This window comes from Petaurus breviceps, unplaced genomic scaffold (assembly GCF_028583685.1).
Source record: "Petaurus breviceps papuanus isolate PSGF00001 unplaced genomic scaffold, PetGlider_PUasm1.0 90895, whole genome shotgun sequence".
In the NCBI taxonomy this organism is placed as follows: domain Eukaryota; kingdom Metazoa; phylum Chordata; class Mammalia; order Diprotodontia; family Petauridae; genus Petaurus; species Petaurus breviceps.
The window spans coordinates 36,526,192-36,543,527 of record NW_027187372.1 but is presented as its reverse complement, the minus strand read 5'-3'; the positions used below and the strand labels follow the sequence as shown (position 1 = coordinate 36,543,527).

The following is a 17,336-nucleotide window of genomic DNA, read 5'->3' as shown; positions in this document are numbered from 1 at the left end:
ACTAGATTGTATCTTTGGGCAAATCACTTAATCTTTTTGGGACCCAGTTTTTTCACCTGTAAAAGGAAGGGATTTGGCCAGATGACTTCTGAGGTCCATTCCAGCTCTAAATCTATGCTCCCTTCTTGCCCCATACCTTCCCTTCTTCAGGCTAACCTTTTCCCAGTTCCTTCTGAACAATCCTTGCTTGTCTCATTTTTTTTCGTCTCATCATTGCCATCTTGGTTACCCTTTTGTAAATGGCTTTCAGTTTATCAATTTTCTCTTTACAATGTGGTGTCCATAACTGAGTATAATACTCTAGATGTTGTCTTACCAAGGCAGAGTAAAGAGGCATAATAACCTTCCTCTTCTGGATGCTGATGCTAATGCAGCTTAAGATACTTAGTCATAGTCAATTTAGCACTTTATAATTGTTTGCATTTGCATAGTACTTTATACTTTTCAAAGCTCTTGTGCATACCTTTTCTTATTAAAGCTTCATAATAATGCGGTGGGGTAAGTAGGAAAGGATTATTATCCATATATTTGATAGATGAGGAAACTGAGGCAATTTGTCCAAACTCACACAGTTTTGCAGAACTTCGACTTTCCTGAACTTAGTCCTCTATTGTTTCACCCTAGATCATGCTATCTTGGACTATTTTCTAATTATTTCACATGTAATAAATTTTTGTATCCTCCATAATACTTGCCAAAGTGCTGGGCACATAGCCATTGCTCAATAAATAATTAATTGAATTAAGTCCTGGCTGTAGATCAGGGATCAGAAGGTGCTGCCATTGCCTCCCTCTGTTCTTCTGGCTGGTCTCCCAGTTACCACCTCCTCTGCTTAGACAATGGGCATTGAGAAGGGAAGGAATGATAGGTGAGGAACCATTGCTGCCATTACCAGAAATTATCCCACTCTCCCTCTGTGTATAGAAACCTAGAAACATCTCTTATGAAAGACTCCCTTAAAATAACTAGCTACTCTGAAATTTATGGAACCCTGTAACACCTTTGGGGGATAGACTGAGGTTAATTTCATCCTGTTGAGAATGACAACACATAAAAAAATACAAAAAGGTCCCTTAATAATCATGTTTGATTGAATAGTATCTGGTAGATGTATTTGGGCCATCTGACCCATTTGCTCAGGGATTCCATAATTATAGGATTAACTACTAATTCAGTTTGGATGGTTTCAAGGATTTATATCCTTTGACTCAGCAATACCACTACTAGGTCAATTCCCAAAGATGATTAGAGAAAAAGGGAAAAAAAGTTATATGTTCTAAAATATTTATAGCAGCTCTCTTTGTGATGGCAAGGAACTAGAAATTGCACGGATGCCCACCAACTGGGGAATGTCTAAACAAGTTGTGGTATATGATTGTGATAGATTGCTACTATGCTATAAGAAATGATGACATGATGGTCTTAGAAAAACATGGATAGACCTTCATGAAATAATGAAGAGTAAAACGAACAGAACCAAGAGAACATTGTATACAGTAACAGCAATATTGTTTTAAGAACAACTTTCAGCAAATAAGTCATCTTGACTATCATAAATCCCCAAATTAACTACAAAGGATCTATGAAGGAAGGTGCTATCTGTATCCAGGAAAAGAACTGATAAATGAAGTATACACACACACACACACACACACACACACACACACACACAGATTTGTGTCTAATGTTAGCCATCGCTAAGGTGAGGTGGGGGAAGAAAAAAAGGGAAAAAATTTACATGGTAACTATTATATATTTAAAAGGAATAGCAAGTTGTACATAATAGATTTGCAGTTTCATGTGCAATTATCTTTTTTATTATACTATGTCATGGTAATGCTTGTTTTATTCCATAAATTAAAAACTAGATAAAAATTTAAAAATATGTATGAGAAATGCTTTGGGGAACAGTGTGTCTCTAAAGTGGAGACAGATACTGTGCAAGGAGGATGAAGTATGAAGCTTTTGTTGCCTTTTTAGGGTAGATGTCATAACACTTTGAAGAAAAAAAGCAACGTTCATTCAAAAACTCGAGTTTTGTTTTTTTATGCTTGCCATCTGGCTTTTTGACTAAATGTTTTGATTTTTGTCTTGTATCTGATGTATAGACAAAGTCTTAGTTGGATGGTATAGACAATATTGGGGAATGCCGGGGAAAGGTAGACATGGGCTCTATTTATAGACTATGAATGAGGTAGAGAAAGGCATTGTGGTAGAGTGGAAAGAGTCACTATCCATATGACCTTGAACCTCCATGGGCCTCAACTTCCTCATCTGTAATGTGAGGGAGTTGGAACAGATGTCCCTTCTAGCTCTGACCCTATTATCTTATGATCTGAAATTTGCCACATGTTTGCTTTCCTTCTTCTCGAGTTTCCTGTGATTTTGTGTAGCTGGCTTAATCTCTTTTGGCCTTTGTTTCATCTTCTATAATTGAAGGGATTGGACTCAATGACCTCTAAGTTCCTTCCAGCTCTAATGTCTTCTATGCCTGCATTTATTTTCTTTTATTTATTTTTTTTGGGGGGGAACAGGGTTGTATATTTTTAGTCTGCAGAGAATGACACATCAATGCCCCCCATGTCTGCATTTATTAAAAAAAAAATACTGATATTTGGTATGACTCTCCTTTTCCATTACTACTGACACCAGTCTCTCAGCTGAACTTCTTTAGATAAAGTAGGCCTCTGAATGTATTCTGCCTTCTAGTTTATAAGATGCCAACTGGGAAGCAGGCAATGGCTACGGGGGTGCAGTTCCTGTGCACAAATACCTCAGGGAACCCCCACAGAGTAACCACCTGCTTTCCAATAGGTGTTAACATTGTGATAGCAATAAAACTTCATTTGTTGTTCTATCCCTTTAAATTAGATTGAAACCCAGAAGAGTCCTTAGTTGAATTAAAAAAAAGGATAATAAAAAAAAAGCATTCCAATCATATGCTCCATCCTTAAACCTAACCATTTGCATGCTTTTTCAATGCAGTTTTGAGATTTAAGGGACTCATATCTGAGATCCCCACACTCAGCCTCCTCATGCTCCTGAGAAACCTTTCCTAATAGCTCAAACTGGCCTATTTACATAGAAAGTCTTGATCTGGGGCAATGTTCCCAAAGGAATATTTAACCACCAGCTCTGACAGTGGGTTCCATTACCATCTAATGATATGGGCCACCTTTTCTCTCTGATGCTAATGACTTTCTCCCATTCCTCTTTCTTAACCCCAACAGACAATTTTGAAGAATGATGAAACTTTAATATGAATCTCATTTTCTGTTTCCAATGTACTTCTTGCACCTCACTCTATTTCTATAACAACTTTGATTGAGCCTCCGAGCTTGGGAACAGCAACTGCAGCCTGTCTTGGGTTTTACAGCCCAGGACATGAATGACTGGAGCCACCATCTTTGGTACCAGTGGAGCACAAAAGAGTGCAGTGATAGGAACAGGCCGGACTCTCAGGGAGCAAACCTCCTGAGACAGGTCTTCTGGGAAAGGAACTAATTACATTAAAGTAGAAAAAAAGCATTGGACCAAGAAAGAAAAGATTTAGTTAGTCCCACCATTTACAAGAGTTCTTAATCTTTTTTTTAATTTTGTATCATGGACCCCTTCTGAAGACAGGTGAAGCCTATAGACCCCTTTTCAATATGTTTTTTTTAAAGCTTACAATAAGATATACAAAATTACAAAGGAAACAAATTATATTGAAACAGTTATCAAAATGTTTAAAAATATATATATTCATGAACTCTAGATTAAGAACCTCTGATTAACAAACTATGTGATTATAGTAAATTACTCTGCCTCAACCTCAGTGTCTCCATCTGGGAAACATAGTTAGTAATTCTTATATAGGCTTCTACTATAAGCTCCTGACACATAGTAGGTGCTTAATAAATGATTAGTGATTGATTAAGTGATGGATAGGAATAATTCTCAAAGAAAATTGCAATTGAAAGATGGAGGCTTCCTTCCAAATCAGACCACTTGGGACTAGACATTGGAGTGGTCAGATGAGGCTTGCTCTTGGAGAGAGAAGTTTACTGTATTGGGAGTCAAAGTCCCTGGGTGCAAATCCAGGCTCTTCTATTTTCTGTGTGACCTTGTCTGTGCCTCATTTTCCCCATCTAAAATGAAGGGACTGGACAAGGTGATCCCCAAATCCTTTCCCTATGAATAAGCCTCCTGAATCTATGGTGGTGATATCATCTGTTCCAGAGCAGTTGGGCTATTTAGGGAAAAGGAACTTTCCTAAAAAGTGTTTTGGATATTCCCTTGGGGAGGGGGGAAGATACTGGCTTTGGATAGGAGAACACTGTCCAACACTCAGACAAGGCAGTCAAGGCTCTGCTCTTGTAGGGACTGGCCCTCACTGCAGCTGACAGCAGCACTCCTCTCTGACCAGCTGTCTCATGTACTTATTTATTGGGTGCTGGTGAAAGAAATGCTGGCTGATGACCGAAGGGATAGAGCCCTTCATTTGTCCTCTTCAAGGAGCTGAGATGGAAAAGCAGCCTTTCATAGCTCTTTTCTCAACTCTGCTCCTCCCCACTCCTCCAAAGGAGGCCTTTCTAGATCCAAATCCAGAACAAACACCCCCCCCCTTAGATTCCTGAATCTTCCACTGCTGAGACTGGGTATACCTAGGAGAGTAATAAGTCAACAGGTATTTATTAAATGATTATTATTTGCCAGTTACTGTGCTGAACTTTAGGCATACAGACAGAGGCAGAAACACAGTCTCTGCCATTAAGAAGCTTACATTCCAATAGGGAAAGTTAGCACACACACAAAAAAAAAGGAAAGGAAAGAGAGGAATATCTATGGGGCATAGAAGAGAAAATGTGGAGCATAACGTGATAAGGAATGAAGACATGACTAGGCAGAATGTTCTCCTGAAAACAGGTCTGGAAAAGAACCAGTCTGGAAAAGAACAGAAGAGTAAGAAGCCACATGGGTGGAGGGTAATTCCAGTGCAAGAAGTCTAGGAAAGATGTGAACTTCCAGGGTGATGAAGACTAAGTGGGGATTTGAAGCTAGGTCTCCCTGACTCCAGTGTTCTATCTACCACACCAAACTCCTAGATTCAGATTAAGATGTAAGTGGAATACATGTAACAACATAAATAAAAAATACAATACGACATAGAAAATATTAATCTGTGATTTTCTAAGTCAATAGGCACTGTGCAGAGATCTGTTTCTATTTGAGTATGATGCTGGTCTACACCAATTGACCCAAATAGACACTCTTCTGTTTATCTTCAAAAACCTTTCACAACCGCATCCCAAACTACCTTTCCACCTTATTTTATATTATTCCCCTTACTGCAGTTTACGGTCCAGCCAAACTTGCTTTCACTCCATAGCACTATTGATATTCTACACCTTTGCACTGTCCCCCAGGAATATACTCCTACCTCATTTCCACCTTTCGGAACCCCCATTTCCTTCAAAATTCTATTCCAGTGATGCTTTCTAGAATTTCCAGGAAGCCTTTCCTGATTTCCCCCCCATTGTTACTGTCTTCTCCACCAAAAAATATATCTTGTGCCTCCTTAGTTATATACGTGTTGTCTTTCCCAATAGACTCTAAGTTCCTTGAGGGTAAGACCTGTTTCAGTTTTGTCTGTGTAGTCTTAGTGTTTAGCATAGTCCCTAGCATAGAGTAGGCACTTCTTAAATGCTTGCTGATTGTTTGCTCTTTTTGTATCCATTTGTGCATATGTTTTAGCTCCCTTAGTATATTGTTAGCTATTTGAAGACATAGAGGATGTTTCATTTATCTTTGAATCCTTGCTTTTCCGTTCAAACCACCAAACACTGAGTAAGGGGTAGCTAGATAGCACAGTGGATAGAGTTTAGGGCTTGGAATCAGGAAATCTCATCTTTCTCAATTGAAATCTGACTTCAGACACTTACCAGCTGCGTGACCACAGGCATGTCACTTACCCCTGTTTGCCTCAGTTTCCTCATCTGTAAAATGAGATGCAGAAGGAAATGACAAACCACTCCAGTATCTTTACCAAGAAAACCCCAAATGGGGTCACAAAGATATGGACAAGTCTGAACAACATGTACAAAGGTTTATCAAACTCTGATCTTTAGGAGCTTATAGTCTAATGAGAGGAAAGCCATATCCCCACAGGACTACAAAATAAAGGAGAGTGAGATGACTGCAGACAAGGATGAACATAGCAGGGACTCAGAAAGTGTTTGTTGTATTTATTAGGATAAGAGTCATTGATCCACAGCCAAGGGCCCCAAAGAGTTTTGAAAACTTTGGGCTACAAGAGGAGTCATATATACCTATCTTCTTTTTTTTTCTATTAAGCACTGTATCTAAGAACTCTGCTTGCTATATAGGTCTATTCTCATTCTTTTAAATGCTGAGGAATAGAATATTTCCAGCAACTTCTTTCAGACTCTAAACATTCTCTTCCATAAGCTTCTCCTAAAAAGTCTAACATCGGTCCCTACTTCTATAGTGATAAGCCCAATTCAAGATAATTCTACTAATATTTACGGATTATCTTCTTCAGTAAAGCTAGAGAATAGATGAGCATTTTCCACTGCCTAGCTGCTCTAAAGATTATCATGCTAATACCCAACATTCGCTTTGCCAGAGCAAATAATCTCAATTCAAGTATTTACTAATAAGTGTTAACCCTGCTGAGTCCTTAGAGAGATAAAAAATTGAGGTTTAAAAAACTTTTCTATGTGAACTTTCCCACAATGCATCTGGCACATGACAACTAGAAAAAAATTAAGAAACCAGGGGGAAAGGAAGCAAGAATCCCTTAAACTCTAGTAGGATGCTAACCTTCCAGAATGTTGACCTTCTAAATGGGGAGTCTGAGAGCCAGGAACTGGGGAAGGACTCCATCCCCTTCTGTTCCATTGACCAGGAAAAGTGAAGACCTGAAGAAACAAACCCTGTTATAGTTGGGGAGCTGGGGCCTGGAAGATGTCAGTTAAGGATGAAAAGAAGGAAAAAAAGAGGAGGGGGAGACTTCAAAATCAATGCCTCTTGAGAGAAAAAAAGGGTCTTCATTGATGCCTTAGATTAAAGCAGGCCCTTGGCAAAACTAGTCATCAGAAATAGGTGGAGCAGGGGGTGGCTGGGTTGCCCAGTGAATAGAGCACCAGCCCTGAAGTCAAAAGCCTGAGTTAAAATCTGGTCTTGGACACGTAACACTTACTAGCCATGTGACCTTGGGCAAGTCACTTACCCCCAACTGCCCTCCAAAAAAAAAAAGAAAAGAAATAGGTGGGTCCTTAATAAGTCATTCATTCCCTTTCTAGGCACTGAGTCCTGACTAGATGCTCCTACACTCCATCTCCTGTATTTACATCTATTCCTTTATAATGTTAAAGGAACTGATATTCTCCCATCATTACCCTATCATTAGATTCAGCATATTTGACAGTTGGCTTTGCTAGTTAAACTATATAAAGGGCACAAAATTCCAACACTGTGCTTGCTTGCCATCAAATGTCCAATTTGTAAACGATACGAGTGTTTCCCTATTGTATGTTGTACCAGTTAACATTGTAGATACTGAGCTCCCTATCCATCAAAACTTACCTATCCTGTGTCCCATCCTTTCATTCCTTCTCTGTGTTATATGACAACAAGAAAATCTGATAACCTATTAATACTTTCATCTAGGTTACTTTAAGGTATACTTTGCCCTTCAGGGAAGATTTTATATTTTACTTGGCACTTTTTGGAGATGTATAAGATATACCATAGTGGTGTAAAATTCAGATGGATATTTAACATGGTCTGCACAGAGCTGAGGTCCTTCATGGGTCACTTCCATTGGTATTTCTGGGATGAGAAGTATTAACTCAATAGCATATATAAGTAAGTTTTAAGGAAGCTCCTTCAGTGGTCAAACAAGTCACCTTGATCCAAAAGGGAATGCCCAATCTCTCAGTGTATCTCTTGCTAGGGTTTTAAACTCTTCGTGAGCCAGATGTGACCAGCTCAAGAGGGCCATGGGATAGAGGTTATCCTTCAGGTGATCTTTAATAAAATGCATCCTTTGCCACAAGAGTGGGGCATATCACATCATGGAAATATGCAAACCACTTATACATAAAGAAAACAAAGGCTTTAACTGTGCCCTGTTCATCACAGGACTCTGTGGCCTAAGGTATAAGGTAGAGATGATTTGCATTCTGAATCTTACTCCTTTTCCCTTCTTGGAAGGAAAGAAGCATTTATTATAAAGTAATATATTTATTAATTAACATGTTTATTATATATTTATGTGGAATACAGAAGGGCCTGGTGTGCTATGGTTCATGGGGTCATGAAGAGTCAGATGTGACTGACTGACTCAACAACAACAACATTTACTAAGCACCTACTATGTACCAGGTACTGTGCTAAGTGCTCTGCTAGTATTACCTCATTTGGTTCTTACAACAGCCGTGTGAGACAGGGTTTATTATTATCTCCATTTAATAGATATAAAAACTGAAGCAGACAGTAGTCAAGTGACTTGCCCAGGGTCACACAGCTAGTAAATGTCCTAAATAAGGTCTGAACCCAGGTCTTCCTGACTTCAGGGCCAGTGCTCTATCCACTGCTCTAACTAGCTTCCTCTACCCTATTCTTCAAGATCATCTAGGATTGTGTGTTTCAAAGTATCTTTTACCATTAGTCACATTTTTTTCTAAGTCAGTCAACAAGCATTTATTATGTGCTTACTGTATTCTAGAAGGGCAGCTAGGTGGTGCAGTGGATAGAGCCCTGGCTTGGTATCAGGAAGACTCATCTTCCTGCATTCAAATCCAATCTCAGACACTTACTAGCTGTGTGACCCTGGGCAAGTCACTTAATCCTGTTTACTTCAGTTCCTCATCTGTAAAATGAGAAGAAAATGGCAAACCACTCCAGTATCTTTGCAGAGAAAACTCCAAAAGGGGTCATGAAGAGTGAGACATGGCTGAACAACAAATATTCTAGGAGTTGTGCTAAATTCTGGGAACACAAGGAAAGACAAAAAGCATGGTTCCTAAAAAAAACAAACAAACCAAAAAAACACAGTTTCCTGCCCTCAAGGAGCTCGCATATTAGCAAGGGAGGCAACATGCGAACGACTATGTATATTCAATTCATATATGTATAGGGTAGATGGATGACAATCTCAGGAGAAAGGCACTGGAGGTGGGAGTAGGCTAGAAGAGGCCTCCAAAGAAAGTAGGATTGGAGCCGAATCTTGAAGAAAGTCACAGAAACCAGGAGGCAAGGGTGAGGGGACATCAAATGGGATTTTTCATGGGAGCAAAGCTCTTTTCTATTAATTTAGTCAACTTGGGTGGCCGTGCCAGTCCATGAGAACAAGAACCACAGACCCCAAAGAGTTCTGGATTCTTTGGGCTACAAGAAAAATGTAGAAGTCATATACACCAGTCTCTTCTTCTAGTCAGTGTGACATCTAAGAACTATTCTTATCATGTAGTTCTACTCTCATTCATTAGAATAAAATATTCCTAGTGATCTCCTTCATGCTCTTCCATAAACCTCTCCTAAAAAGTCTAACATCAGTCCCTACTTTTATACTGATAAGCCCAATTTAAGATAATTCTACAAATATTTATAGTTTTCTTCATTAGAGCTAGAGAAGAGATGAGCATTTTCCCTTGCCTAGCTTCTCTAAAGACTACCGTGTATTTAATGCCCAATATTCTCTTCTCCACAGCAAATCATCTCAATTCCAGGATTAATTAAGTGCCCACTGTGTGGTGAGTCCTGAGAGAGAGAAAAAAAAATGAGCTAAAACATGCTCCTTGTCCTCATGTGACAAGTTTCTTTTGTCCTTGAAAGGGTCCTGTGAAATAAGATGAGGACTCAAAATGGGTAAGTCAGCCATAGGAGTCCTCCAGGGATCTCGGAGGGCACCAGTGTCAGCTAGAATAAAAAAGACATATTTCTAGGAAGCAGTTTGAATTCATTAACGTATTTCTTGCCTCCTCTACATGTAGTGATTTAGCTCCCTAATCTTTGGGACATTGACTTGATTCTGAATCCTTACCAACCACTGCAGGCTTGTCTCACCCCCTTTGATATTGGTGGTCCCCCACACCACACTACATTCAATCCAGTCTGATCACAGACTGGCCTTGCCTTTGGATTATATCTTCTTTTCCAACCTTCTCTTGATACTTGAGGATTTCTCTAATTATTGGCACGTGCTGGTCCTGCCTTGAGTCGCCATGACACCTTGACCCTTTCTTCATTGAGTCAACAAACATTTATTAAGGACCTACTATGTGCCAGGCTTTATGCTAAGCACTGGAGATATAGGGCAAAAGGTAGTTCCTGTTCTCAAGGAGCTCACAGTCTAATGGGGAAAACCACCAAGAAATGTACAGGATAAATGGGAGATAATCCAAGAGGTAAGGCATTAGCATCAAGGGTGACTAGGAAATCCTTCTTGCAGGTGACAGAATTTCTGTGGCTTTCTTTCTTCAAGGCTCAGCTCAGGTACCATCTCAGGGGTAAAGCCTCTCAGTTGTTATTGTTCTTTTCTCCAACAAATTACCTTGTATTTACTATATGTGTATAAATGATCTGTCCCCAGTAGTGCCTTCACAGCTAGAATTGTTTCTTTTTTTATCCCAGGCTCCAAGCTCAGTGCTTGCATTTATCAAGGGTTTGATAAAAGTTTGTTGATTTAAACTGAATTCTCCACTACTTTCAACAACACCTCCCTTTCTTGGCTTGTAGCCCTTTAGAGTTTTAACTAGTGGAGGCAACAAGGCTGTCCCCCCAGGGAACTTACATGTGAGGGAGGTGATCTTTGTTCTCTCTTTGGTGACACACGGTTCAGCTGCCCACATTTAGTTATCTCCAGTACTATTTCTTGGCTCCTCTCCCACAGAGGTCCACCTACCTTCCCAAAATCCCCACAGAGGCAAGAACCAGGCACTCTGGGGGACTACCTGTCTATAGCTTTCTTCTGGTGATTGCACCAGGGCCAGACTGTTCTCTTTGTGATTGTGATCTCAATGCTGGGGGTGCAGTTAAGAATCCTGGAACCCTCCACTGGACAAGGCACTGAAGTCAGAGCTGGGGTAATACTAAGTACAGGGGAAGAACTACTCCCCACTTTGGGCTTACTGAGGTCCCTCTGAAATGCTCTTGCTATGAGCAACAGCTCTCCCGTGACTACTAGGCAGAAGATAATAGGAACTCCATCTCATTAGGCCACATTAAGGGACGTCTTGCCTTGAGGGATAGAATGACCTTAAGAAGGCAATGCACCAAGCCACTTCCTCTCCCACTCCCATCTACCACCACCTGGGGACACTGATTCTGCAATGAGCCAACAATCTCCCCTCCACCCCGCCCCTCCCAGACCCACTTAGCACTGGATGGTATTTTGAGCCTGCTTTTGTGACGGCAGCTGCTTCCCACGGGGAGCAACCCCTTTTCCATTGACATCCAAGTCTGCTGGTGTAGGGCTGGCCATGCCTGCTTCCTGATTCAGTGGCTGCCTCCGTTCATTCATTCATACTGCAGCTCATTCACTCCTCCCAGGCTCTGGCACGGGCTGCCTCCTCCGTCACTCTTGCCCTGTGCGGCAATTTATTTCTGGCTCTGTGTGTGCGTGTGTGTATGTGTGTGTATGTATGTGAGAGAGATACACAGATACACTCTCCTTCTCAAGAGATTCTTTTCAGTCTCAGCCAGAATTGTTCCCACTCCTACTTCCATAATAGTGTCCACTGCCTTCTCTTTTCCGAGGGTGTTTTTTTCCACTTTCTTTTTCTCTCCATCTCTCTCACACACAAAGGGAGGGAGGAACCTGTGGCTACCTTGCTGCCATCATTCCACAGACCCAGAGCTCTTCACTCTTACTCACCACCCCCAGCCTCATCCCTTGGGCAATGCTTACCCAACTCTTCTTGGGTAGGGAGGAAGAGGTACATAGTAGATGTGAAGGCAGGCAATAAATGGTGAATTATTGCTTTCTACCTCTAAATAGATCTGTGGAATAGATAAGATGGGCACATGCTGTACCGGGTGGGAATTAGAGTTATTTCTATATATGAAATCTTCTGCATCCTCACTTCTTCCCCCTGCCCCCATCCCCACCCCAAAAGGAGGAATGGTCCTCTTGCCTTTTAGAATAGAGACTGTATCTTATTTAATAATGATATGTGATATGAGAGGACTTAATAATATCAAAGTCTGTTAGACACTGCAATGCATATATAATAATTGTAGCTGATGCTAATACAGCATTTTATGGTTTGCAAAATGTTTTATGTACATTAGTTCATTTAATCCTTATAAGAATTCCATGAGTTGGGTGCTATTATTATATCCATTTTTCAGACAGGAAAATTGAGGTTCACAGAAGTTGGATAACTTGCTCAGGGTTACACAATATCTGAAGTGGGGCTCTGACCTATGGATTTTACCTATAAGCCCACAGGAAGCCCATGGCACCTGTAAGAAATATGCAATGACAGGACAAGTACTCTGAGGTCCAAGTAAGTAACATATTCCCTTGAGAGCAGCAGATCTAGGAGACTTGACTTCTAAACTAGAATACTCACACAGATGCTTCTTTTCAAGAATACATCAATCTAGCAAATATCCACTGCCCAATAGCTTTAGGTAAAGAGGGGATGTGCAGTAGGGGACAGCCAGGTTCACAGTCAGGAAAATCAGGGTTCAATGTAAATCTTTGATACACAAACTCCGATTGTGTCATGTAATCTCTCAGTTTGACAGACAACTCTCTAAGATTCAAAGTTACAGAGCAGATTTTTGACCCCTCTGGCTTCAGTTTTCTCATCTGTAAAATGGACAGAAGGAATCTAAGACCCTTCTCAGCTCAAACCCTGTGATCCTATGATTCCATATAGTGAAGGACATTGGTAGATAAAGTTTCCTCACTGGGAGTCTCCTACACTGATAAAATCACAGGTCCAGTGAAAAACTGAGATAGATGCTAGGGATTCCAAAAGGAAAAGTAGTAGTTCCTGCCTTTCATGAGTCGACAACCTAGTTGAAGAGGTGTAATAAGATATGTCCACAAATAGCTCTGAGACATAATATGAAATGATCAATTAGAAAGGGGGATGAGTGAGAATCAGGGAGAGCTTCAATGAGGAGGAGGCAGCTTTGTAGAGAGTTGAAGGCGGGGAGAGATTTCAAGAGACAGAGATGAGGGTAGGGTAGGGTGAGATTCCTTTCCAGGTATGGAGGATAACCAGAGTAAATCAGGCAGAACAAAAAGGCAAAGACCTCTCTCTCTCTCCTCTTCTCTCTCAACCCCTCTCCCCCCCCCCCCCACACACACATACCCACATGAACATCCCTCTTCCAGTTTTAACTTCTCCCAAAGTCCCTTGGTGTAATGTTTCCATCCACCTCTTGCCCTTAACTTTTTATGCAATGTCGACCTGAACAACTCACAGTGAGACATGCAAACCAACTGACCTGAGAAAAGCTGTACTTCCATTCTCACAGTTATAACTTTGCTACATCTTCACTGAACAAGAGTAGTAACAAATCTTGGGTGTTGGTGGTTTGGCCATTTTCCAATCATGTCCATCTCTTTGTGACCTTTATAATTTCTTTCTCCAGCTCATTTTACAGATGAGGAAATTGAGGCAAACAGGGTGAAGTGATTTGCCCAGGGTCACACAACTAGTAAGTGTCTGAGGTCAGATTTGAACTCAGCAAGATGAGTCCTTGACTTCAGGCCCGGCACTCAATCCACTTTGCCACCTAACTATGGGTGTCTAGAGGGTAATTATACCAGGTTTATGATTCCCCAGAATCAGGTCAGAATTCTCTTGTTCACTCTCCCTCACTTCCCTTGGACCTAGCCCCAGCCTCTCCCTTGCTCCAATATTCAGTCTTCAGTTTTCTTCCCCCAATATAACTTATTTCCTCAAAGCCCTCCATCTGCTTAAAAAAATCCCCACAGCTTTAAATACTTGATGTAAACTTTATTTTTAAAGATCATTTTAGAACTGGGAAGGAGCCCTCACGTCTTTTCTTTTGGGCTTACTGAGTCCAGTCAGGAGGAACAATAGGTCTGTCTCAGTGGTTTCTGACCTTGAACTGGCCCCATCCATTCTGAGGATGTTACCTGCTTGACTCCTATGACCTTTTGCTGAAGATCCTTCTGGCTGGTTTCCAGAGGAAAGAAGCCGGTTGGGCTGGGGTTGCCCTGGGCTCAGCTGGGCTAGGTTGGGCTACACTGGGCTGTCCCTGAGTTGCAACCAAGCTGTTGGCTGTGGGTCACGCTGACAGCCTCCTGGTGGTACTGCAGGGTTAATGTTTGTGCGTCAAAGTTACGTGAGAGAAAAGGGGCAAGGGGTGTGAATGGGGTGGGAGTGAGTTCCAGAGCCCCCCCACTGTGATGTTTCATCTTTAAAATTAATGAGGAAGTTTTTAAAAGGGAGAAAGAGCCTGGGCGTTGGAGGAAATCAAGGAGCAGTCTTGTGACTGGCAGCATCATAGCGGTAATTTCGCATCCTTTAGTGTCCAGAGATGAAAGAGCCCAGAACCGATCTTTGGCCCTAGTCCTAAGAGATACTACCTACCCCAAGATGCTCCCTTGCATTTCATACGTGCTCAGAACATTTTTTGAACGCTGAATGAATGGGTTCAGCGTCTAGTCAGAATACAATAAAAACAATCCCTTAGATTTCTATAAAGCTTCACTTAGAAAGCATTCTCCTATACCTTAGCTTACTGTGATCTCCCCGACAGCCTAGCAAGGTAGGAAGAGCAGCAATCACCATCACCTCCGCCCCATTTTACAGATGAGGAAACTGAGGCTCACAAAGGTGAGGTGTTGAGGAGGAACACACATGCGTGTGCATCCACACAAGATAGGAAGCTTGGTGTCCGACAGACCGAGAGGTCTGATGTGCCTTTGGAGATCTCCCGGTCACCAACCTTTAGGAAGAGGGGGCGGGGAGTCTTGCAGGATTCAGGACACTTTTTGCATCTTCCCTTCCCCAGAAAACTACGAAGGGGATAACAGCTGGTCCCAGCCCTAACGGAAATGCCCAATCTCCCCCTGGGGGCGTCTTGCCCCTGACCTCTGGTCCCAAGCCACTTTCCGAAGCAGCGCCAACTTACCCAGAACAGGGAGAGAGTCAATGACAAGCTGAAGCCGCCCAAGCCCGGCACTGGTCAGTGCCTCCCCTGCCTGCCCCGCAACAGCCATAGGCGCCCCTCCGCCCAGCGCTGGCTGCATGCTTCCCGCTAGGCGTGGAGAGCACAGTGTGGCCACCAATGAAGCCGCTTCACCTTACCCAGAGACTGGCCAAGAATTGCTCCTCTGCGCTCCAGCTTGGGCTCCTACAGGTCTGCGAGGATTAGCCAGCTGCCTCGCCGCTCTAACAATAAACTGGAATTAAAGGGAAGGAATGCAGGGGTTTTCTTTCCCAGGACGGTAACCAGGCAGTCCTTAAAGGGGAGTAAAAGTGGCTAGGGGAGATTACATCTCTCCTTCCTCTCTCCCTGGTTTTGCATTCCCTTGGTCTGGGCAGTCTCTTATCTTGCCCAGGAAAAGCATTTGTGAAGGGGCCCTTTCAGTCCAGACGGTAGGGGGGCGGGGCGGGGCGGGGCGTGGAGTGGAATAAAGAAATTATCCATACAAGCCTAAATGGGGTAACGAGATCTCTCTGGAAGCCCCATTATACTGCTTACCTCAGTTTCTCTTTTAAGCAGTTTAAATCACAGACTCTCCGATATGTAAGGGGACTCAGAGGTCATCTAGTCCAATCTTCACCTCACTAGGAATTCTCCACTCCAACACCCCCCAACAGGTTGTTATGGGGCTTTTCTTTATTCCCTTCAGCTACGAGGTACTCACTTTCTCCTAAAAAGCTCTTCCTTATATTTAGTTGAAACGCACCTCTGCAATTTCCACTTATTGTTTTGGACTCTGTCCTCTGGGTCCAAAGCCTCTTTTAGGTAACATTTTGAGGCCCCCAAAACCTACCCCTGTTTATCCTCCCGGGGTTTTCATGATTCTAAGTCTTTCCTGGTTCTTTCCATACCAATCCCACTGATCCTTCTTAGTCTCCCTTGCTAGGTAACCAGCCATCCTCTGCCTCCTTGGTGGGGGTGCACTGCCCCCCCTGCCACTTGTCCTGCATCTTCTTTTCCTCTCTCCATACTCTCTCACAGTGATTTTTGCCAGCTCCTATGGACAGAACTATTGTCTTTATTATATTTAGTTAGCATGTATGTGGTTGTTGTCCTTCCTTCCTGAAGAGGACCAAAATGACATCACGATGCTGGACTCAAGGTACAGTGTGTCTGACTCAGGCTGATCAGGCCAATACGAGCTGGGAATGCTCTACCACGGATTGGACATAAACAGCATGTATATAAGGCTACAGAATTTTCAAAGCCCTTTACAAAGACTATCTCATTTGATCTTCACAACAACTCTGGTAGGTAGGTTGCTGTCATCATGCTCATTTTATAGTTGAGGAAACTGAGGCAATTTACAAGTTAAGTCGTGTGCTTCTAGTCAACAGCTATTAAGTATCTAAATTCAGGGCTTCCTCACTCCAGGCCCAGGCTTCTGTCCATTTTACCACCAGCTGCCTCACTCAGTCCTTTTCCAGGAAACTTTCACTCCTTTGCCCCACTGCTAATGGCCCTTAGAACCAGCACCCACCATGAGGTGGGTGAGGTGGGAGAGAATGTCTATCACTGTTGGCTGGCACACAGTAGACACTCAATAAATGCTTATTGGACTGAATTGATATGACTTGCCAGAGATCACTTATAAACATGGTAGGACTCATTCAGTACTTCATCTCTTCCTTGGATATGGGAAAGAACATTAAGGATGGCCCAAGAAAGTCCCAAGTGAGAAGGGACATACTGTGGGTGGGAGTGGTCACACTGGTCACATGTTCTACCTGCACTGGTCAGGTTCTATCCAAGATTCCTAAAGATGGGCCCAGTTCCCTCTGCCTTGTACTTACAGAAGATGGCCTTCCCTACACCTTGAACTCTCATGCAATAGGTTTTGCACCTTTTGGATTAGATACTTTCATACTCAACTTCTATCAGTTAATTGCCTCCATCTCTTTTCTCTCCCAAGCAATCATAAGCTCCACAAAGGTAGGAACCATGTTCTATTTACCTTATGTCCCTCTTATTGCTAGCACAGGACTTTACCCAGAGTAGCTCACAGTTTATTTGGGGAGACAAGACTGAGGTCCAGAAGATAATTAGAGAGCACTATAAGTACGATACAAGTTCACAGAAGGGATAGATAGGACTGGAATGGTGTAATAGGAGAAAGTTTCAAGGGGGAA

General features: G+C 42.2%; 1 protein-coding gene across 2 annotated transcripts in view; it reads right to left on the bottom strand.

Moving 5' to 3' along the window:
* CAMK1G (calcium/calmodulin dependent protein kinase IG) overlaps positions 1-15,545 on the bottom strand; it is a 51,003-nt gene extending 35,458 nt beyond the window's left edge. Inside the window, exon 1 of one of the 2 annotated variants that reach the window (XM_069074764.1) lies at positions 15,309-15,545. Coding sequence is in view for 1 of the 2 variants with exons in the window: in XM_069074763.1 (XP_068930864.1) it covers positions 15,133-15,250 (118 nt within the window). In the remaining variant the exon portion in view is untranslated. Of the gene's footprint in view, positions 1-15,132; positions 15,285-15,308 lie in introns of those variants that run through there. The other variant, XM_069074763.1, reaches the window with a different exon arrangement.
* Positions 15,546-17,336: the final 1,791 nt, after the last annotated feature.